The following is a 7,661-nucleotide window of genomic DNA, read 5'->3' as shown; positions in this document are numbered from 1 at the left end:
AAGAAGACTATTAGTTTACAAATGTTAGAAGGGGAATCCTTGAAAGACCATATGGATGAACTCAACCGAGTATTCTTAGATTTGGCAAATATAGATGTCAAATTCGAAGAAGAAGAAGAAGATAAGGCAGTACTATTGCTTGCATCCTTGCCACCATCATATGAAAGCTTTGTTGATTCTTTTATGTCTAGTAAAACAACTACAACCTTTGAGGATGTTAAAGCAGCATTGAACCCGAAGGAGTTGAGGCGGAGGTCAATGAAAAAAAGCAACTCAAGAGATGGTTTGGTTGTGAGGGGAAGGATGCAGCATGTTGTCGATGGGAAGGGTCGTTCACAGTTTAAATCGAAACCTAAGAAGTACAGATGCTTTAATTGTAAGAAAGATGGACACCTCAAGAAGAATTGTCCTGAGCTTAGAAAGAAGCCAGGTGAAGTAGCAGTCATCGAAGAAGGTGATGGTAGTGTCTTGGCAATCATTGAAGAATGTGATGAGGCTATCGTTCTGACGATCAATGTTTGCTTCGCTGAAGATAGGTGGATTTTGGATACTGGTTGTACATTCCATGTATGTCCTCATAAGGAATGGTTTTCTACTTACATAGTCATTAATGGCGGTAAGGTGTTAATGGGAAACGATGCTCGTTGTAAGGTGGTTGGAATTGGTATTATTCAGATCAAGATGCACGATTGTGTTGTGAGGACTGTAACAGACATTGGACATGTTCCAGATTTGAAGAGGAATCTAATCTCTTTGAAAACTCTGGATGATAATAGTTACAAATATATTGGTGAAGGTGGTGTTCTTCGAATTTCTAAGGGGAGTCTTACAGTTATGAAAAGGTTGGAAAAGAATGATATATATATGTGCTACAGGGTAACACTGTTACCGGATCAGTAGCGGTATCATCATCAGACAAGGAAGTTGAGACTACCAAGCTATGTCATATGCGACTAGGGCATATGAGTGAAAGGGGGATGGCTATACTGACCAAGCAGGGTTTACTCTGTGGGCAGAAGATTGGAAAACTGGAATTCTGTGAACATTTTGTCTTCGGGAAGCAATGTCGGGTAAAGTTCAGTACAACGGTTCATGATACCAAAGAAACTTTGGATTACATCCATTCAGATCTTCGGGGTCCCTCTCGGGTCAGCTCACATAGTGGCGAAATACATGTTAACCTTGATAGATGATTTTTCCAAGAAAGTATGGGTCTACATACTAAAACGCAAAGATGAGGCATTCGTCAACTTTAAGCAGTGGAAGACCTTGATCGAGAAGCAGACTGGAAAATCGATCAAACGCTTGAGGACTGACAATGGCATGGAAATTTACAGAAACGAGTTTAATAGGTTCTGTGTAGACGAAGGGATAGTGAGACACCATATGGTCAGAAAGACCCCACCGCAGAATGGGGTGGCAGAACGTATGAACAGAACTCTATCGGAACGAGCTCGTTGTATGCTTTCAAATGCAGGGCTGCCGGAGGTATTCTGGGTTGAAGCAGTGAACACGACAGCGTATCTGGTAAATATTTCACCTTGTACATCTATTGAGTGTAAAACTCCTAATGAGGTATGGTCTAGTTATCTTACTAAGTATGAGAACTTGAGGATCTTTGGTTGTCCGGCTTATGCACATGTTAAGGAAGGTAAACTTGATCTGAGGCCTAAGAAATGTGTATTTCTTGGGTATGAGCCTACAGTTAAGGGTTATCGGTTGTGGAATTTGAATGGAAAATCGAAGAAGTTTCTCATAAGTAGAGTTGTTACTTTTGATGAGTTAGTCATGGTAACTCAGAAGGTGACGCCTATAGATGCACGGGAGGGTGTTGGTAAACAGGTGGAGCAGGAAGATCATAGCGAGCATGTGGAGTTTGAGATTGACACTCCGGAAGAGGTTCGGCCTCAGGTAGATGAGCAAGCTGAGGAAGATGAACCAGAGCTGGTTCATTACAGTGTTGCGAGAAATTGGGGAAGGAGAGACATCCGGGCACCGGAAAGGTATGGGATGGCAGATATGGTTGCGTTTGCACTTAGTGTGGGGGAAACCATAGATGGAGGTGAGTCATGCACCTACGAAGAAGCTATGAGGAGTGATGAATAAAGGCAGTGGTCTCTTGCCATGAATGAAGAGATTGAGTCTCTTCGAAAGAACCAGACCTGGGAATTAGCCGAGCAGCCTAAGGGTCAGAAAATTGTTGGTAGCAACTGGGTTTTCAAGAAGAAGGAGGGAATCCCAGGGGTGGAAGATCCACGTTACAAAGCACGGTTAGTAGCTAAGGGGTTTACACAGCGAGAAGGAACAGACTTCAATGAGGTATTTTTTCCTCTTGTTAAACATAGCTCTATTAGAGTGATACTTGTTATGGTTGCTTTGTATGATATGGAATTGGAGCAGCTTGATGTTAAGACTGCATTTTTACATGGAGAGCTGGAGGAACAAATATATATGCGTCAGCCAAAGGGGTTTGAGATTCTCGGGAAAAAAAACCAGGTATGTTTGCTGAAGAAGTCTTTGTATGGGCTGAAACAATCTCCTAGCTAGTGGTATAAGCGTTTTGACACGTTTATGGTTAAAAACGGCTATGACGGAAGCAGGTATGATAGTTGTGTGTACCACAGGAAACTATCGGATGGTTCTCATGTGTATCTACTCCTGTATGTGGATGACAGGCTGATAGCTTGCAAGGATATGTCGGAAATTCATATGTTAAAGGCTCAGTTAAAGGGTGAGTTTGAGATGAAAGACTTGGGTGCCTCAAGGAAGATATTGGGTATGGAGACACGGAGAGACAGATCTGCTGGGAAATTGTTCTTGTCTCAGAAAACGTACATCGAGAAGGTGTTGGAACGTTTTGGTATGACTGAGGCAAAATCTGTCTGATGATGCATAAAATATTTAGACATTGACTAACGTCTGAAAAGTCAAGATCAGACCTAAAGTTTATTGGGTGAACCCGACTTAAGGTAGCAGGACCGCTGAGCCCCTGACGGTCTACCAAATATTCCCCTAACTGGGAGGTCGGCCAGAAGAAACCTACCCTGCAAAACGCCTTTGGCATGGACAGATCAGCCCTAGGAGGTCCAAACAGATCCGGTCAATGTCTTACGCCCAGAACCGAGGAGGCAGCAGCGCTAGGCGATCTACCGACTTAATCCCGAATCTTTCAGAAAGATCTTAGTCGGCTACACATCTCGAAGTATTTAAGCCAGCTTGAACTCCACGTAACTAAAGGAGGAAACTTCTCTTCTAGGATCTATCACATCGGCAAGATATCTACGAAGGATCCTTGAACTTAGGAACTTCCACTTATCAAAGATCTGAGATAGGCCCTAAGAGAAACCCTAGATACTCAAGAGAGTAAACTTTCTCTTTAGCCTGACGGCAACTGCCTCACCACCGCCACTAATCATAGTCGGCCTAACATCGCCTATAAAAGGCCCCCCACATCGTCCTTCCCAGGACACGATCTCTTTACCCTAAAAGATCACCCAAAACTCAGAGTTCCCATAACTCGCCCCCAAAAGGATCAAACAATATTCATTCTTTTACTACAAAGAGCACCCTGACTGGCTTGAGCGTCGGAGCAGTTTTCGAACCCTTTGCAGGTTCCCACCCCCCCCCCCTTTGGGAGCAGACGAACAGGAACATGAACTAGGTGCAAGGAGCAGGAGCAAGAAGTAAGGAGCAGGGAAAATGAGGCAGAGCAGGAGTCAGGAACTCTAAGCCGAGCAACACCCAACTTAATAAAATAATAAAACATAAAGGAGGTTGTCATGCATCAACTCCCGATTTCATGTTGATCTAGCAGAAAGCCATTTTTTGACATCAGCAATGTCGGTACTCCATTGGTAGCACACTTCAAGCTATCGGGTGAACTATCACCAACAACTGATGACGAGACGGAGTACATGTCTCGGGTGCCTTATGCAGATGCAGTAGGTAGCATTATGTATGTTATGGTGTGAACAAGGCCTGATATTTCACATGTTGTTAGTGTAGTAAGCAGATACATGGGAAGACCTGGGAGAGGTCATTGGCAGGCTGTGAAATGGATACTGCGGTATCTGGGAGGAACTACAGAGCTTGGTCTGGTTTACGACAGAAGGGCTGACACTTCTGGTTCGGTAGTTGGATTTGTAGATTCGGATTTTTGGGGGATCTTGATAGGAAGAGGTCGCTGACGGGCTATACGTTCACACTCTGCGGGAGTGCCATTAGTTGGAGAGCAGTGCTGAGTCGTTAGTAGCTCTGTCCACAACAAAAGTTGAGTACATGGCAGCACCAAAGGCAGTGAAGGAGATAATATGGTTGAGTGGTTTAGTTCGGGATTTGGGCCTGAAGCAGGAGGTAACAGAGGTCTACTGCGACAACCACAGTGTTATTCAATTGACCAAAAATCAAATGTATCACGAGAGAACTAAACACATTAACGTCAGGTATCACTTTATCAAGGACGTGATTGAACAAGGGAAAATCGCGATGAAGAAGGTTTCTACGACAGAGAATCCAGCGGATATGCTGACCAAGGTAGTTACAACTTTCAAGTTTAAGCATTGCTTAGACTTGATTGGGATTTTCAGATGTTAGCCCTGCCAGGGCTGGAGCGACGATGGCTCAGAGGCGCTGAGCTACGATGGTGGCAGATCTAAGTCAAGAGGAGCATATTCAAGTCAAGGTGGAGAATTGTTAGAAGTAACTCGAATATGAATTTGTATCGAACTGATGTGACATAATTTTGACACATCTTTCTACTCTAATATTTGATCTTTTTTATGTTCTTAAGCAATTTATTGTGTCTTTAATGTTGTTTTGTGTTTGTGAAGATACTTGGAGCAGATTTGGCAAACTGACTAAAAAACTCACATTTGGAGGAGGCAATATCAAATGGTCTCTAACTAAACATTTTGGGTGTTGGTGTGGTCAATTTGGCTTATTAAGTTGATAACAGTAAAAAAAAAAAAAAAAAAAAAAAAAAAAAAGACATACCAAAGCCAATTATGAAGCAAAGTTAAGCTGGTGCAACAATTGGTCCAGATTCATTGGAGTGTGAAGGTTATGGTTGAATTCATTCTAAGGTTTAATTGATGGCAATTACTATAAAAGAGGTTACAAAAGTTAATTTGAAGACATTAAAGTGCTGAATTAAATTGAGAAGTTAATGTTTGTGATTACAAAAGTTATTAGGATGAATTAATGTTTGTGGTTACAAAGGTGTTGGATTAAATTGATCCTAATGCTATAAATGGAGCATCTTTGCAAGGAAGAGGGGGAGGAGAAGCAAGAGAAAGGGAATAGAAGCTACAAAAGGCTGATTTCCATTTGGAGTTCTAGTATTTTTTTTCTTTTATTTTGCTGATTTATTTTTAAACATGAGTAGCTAATTTTATTTGAGTTGGGGCTGCCTTAAAGCCCTAAACATGGCTTCACTTTCTTAATATATATTTGGTTTGAGTTTCATATTGTTAGATGATGTCAAATTCACCACTTGAAATTCTGGTTTATAATCTTTATTCTTGTGAATAATCACCATAGGAATATGATTTTAAGCTTATTTAGTTGCAGGTTTTAGAGCAAGTGTCATATTGACTACAACTTAAGAGCAACAAATGTGTAGGATAAGATCTATACATGTGAAGTTTGATACTTGTTTGCTTAAGATAAATATCATATCTTAAGAAATATGTGATGTTCGTTCTCGTTGTGTTTAATGGATTCCTCATTGTTAAATTTAGTAAATACCATACTAATTTCCAATTAGGAATACATGCTTCATTGTAAATTCCATACATGGTTCATCAATTATGAGAGAACTGTAGTTTTTGACTCAAATTCTATGAGCAATTATGTGAGCATCTTCATCCATGCTTTGTGAAACTTGATCCCAAATACTTGTGTTAAGGAGTGCATGATTGTTTAGAGTGGAAATGAGCCCTGACTTGTTTCTCTTTACTATTTAGTAACCACTTGTTAAGTTAGATTTACAACTAGAATCTCAATCCAAAAACCAGATTTTCTTTTATTTGTGACATTGATAAGCATTATAATTAGATAACAATTCCCTGTGGGATGACCCTTGCTTATTACTATCACTAGACTTCATTGAAGTAAGAAAGGTATTACTTCGTTGTGCGTAAAATATACAACAAATTTTTGGCGCCGCTGCCGGGGAATTGTTTCATCTAATTGCTTATCCTACAACATTGATAAAGGCAGCACTCAGTCCAATATGCACCTACTTCCTTAGTCTCTCCATCATTCCTCAGGGGACCTTAATTAAATTGGAGAGACTCGAAAGGAATTTTTGGTGGGATCATAAGGAAGATCAAAGAAGAAAGAAGTTCCTCTCATGGGACATCATTCAAAAAGCTAAAGAACTGGGAGGTCTAGGCATAAGGTCTCTAGCTAAGGTCAACGAATCTCTGGTGGCGAAACTCGTCTGGAGATTCATCTCAGATTCAAACACAGTGTGGGCTAAGTTATTACAAGCAAAATACTGCAAGATGGGAAATTACTGGAATGAAACTAAAAGATATAATTCTTCAACCATTTGGTCTTCTATGTTGCAGGTCAAGGAGGTGCTCCGAAACAATACTTGCTGGTAAGTGGGAGATGGTGTCTCAATTAACTTTGTCGAATATCGGTGGCTACCTACAATTCAGGGTTTCAAACCGATAGTTAATTACAGATGGCATTACAACAGAACTATGGTATCTGAACTTATACAAAATGGGAGATGGCACGAACCGTTAATCAGAGATTTGTTTGACCACACGTCAGCACAAGAAATTCTCAAAATACCACTGCCCATTCACTCAACAGAAGATAAACTCATTTGGGTTCCACATGATAAAGGTATCTTTACATCCAAATCTTACTATAGAGAAGTGATGCCTCAAATCAAGTCAGCTCGGCCTAATCATGAGTTCCCTTGGACAAAATTTTGGCAACTTAAGCAATGGAACCAAAAGAATTACAATTTCTCTAGAAAGTGGTTTGACAAAGGGGTACCTGATCTCATCAGCATAAGCAGAGGGAATACGAGCATAAACACGACATGTGTTCTATGTAATAGAGAAGCAGAAACCACTCAACACCTTTTTGGCTCATGTTCAGTATTTAGAGAGCTTTTGCAACGAGCTTGCTCCCATGAAAATGTTCCTCAACTCACAAATCCAGAAGAGCTAATAAGGGATATGATCAATAGTGGACAAGAGGAAAAGAAAGTGGTGTATATTACTTACCTTATCTGGGGTTTCTGGAAGAGTCGCAACAACAAGATGTTTAAAGGCAAACCCGTAAATCTGCAAGAAATTATTCACCAAGCTCAGATCAAAGCAAGAGGCCTCCTCAACAGCACAATCGATACAACCACAGTAACCTCCGTAACCGAGTGGCTCCCTCCTCCAGATAACCATCTCAAGATAAACTTTGATGGTGCTTTCTCTCAAAGGGGATCGTCAATTGGAGTGGTGATTAAAGACAGTAGAGGGGAAAAGATATTCGAAACAGCGAGAAGAATAGATAGCTGCTCAGCCATAGAAAGTGAAGTGAAAGCCCTCTTGGTGGCGTTGGAAGTGGGAAGGGAAAGGACTAATGACCATTTTATAGTAGAAGGAGACAGTAGGGTTCTTATTGATACGGTGATCGACGGCTAG

General features: G+C 41.0%; 1 protein-coding gene across 1 annotated transcript; it reads left to right on the top strand.

Annotated features, from left to right (window-relative positions):
* Positions 1-258: 258 nt before the first annotated feature.
* On the top strand, positions 259-7,661 carry LOC147568080 (uncharacterized). Its single transcript, XM_086658948.1, has 3 exons — positions 259-460; positions 6,573-6,604; positions 6,666-7,661. Exons 1-3 carry the CDS (start codon positions 259-261, stop codon positions 7,659-7,661), a joined length of 1,230 nt encoding a protein of 409 aa, XP_086515074.1.

Source organism: Eschscholzia californica, unplaced genomic scaffold, assembly GCF_041429995.1.
Source record: "Eschscholzia californica isolate CP2 unplaced genomic scaffold, dmEscCali1.0.p SCAF_1, whole genome shotgun sequence".
In the NCBI taxonomy this organism is placed as follows: Eukaryota; Viridiplantae; Streptophyta; class Magnoliopsida; order Ranunculales; family Papaveraceae; genus Eschscholzia; species Eschscholzia californica.
This window is presented reverse-complemented; position numbering and strand designations above follow the sequence as displayed.

What these genes read in the sequence shown, in the direction of transcription:
- LOC147568080 (XM_086658948.1), top strand. Translation starts at nt 259, where the DNA reads ATGAAAAAAAGCAACTCAAGAGATGGTTTGGTTGTGAGGGGAAGGATG. An exon ending in AGTCATCGAAGAAGGTGATG is followed by an intron (nt 461 to 6,572) that starts GTAGTGTCTTGG and finishes TCTATGTTGCAG; the next exon opens with GTCAAGGAGGTGCTCCGAAA. An exon ending in CTCCGAAACAATACTTGCTG is followed by an intron (nt 6,605 to 6,665) that starts GTAAGTGGGAGA and finishes CCTACAATTCAG; the next exon opens with GGTTTCAAACCGATAGTTAA.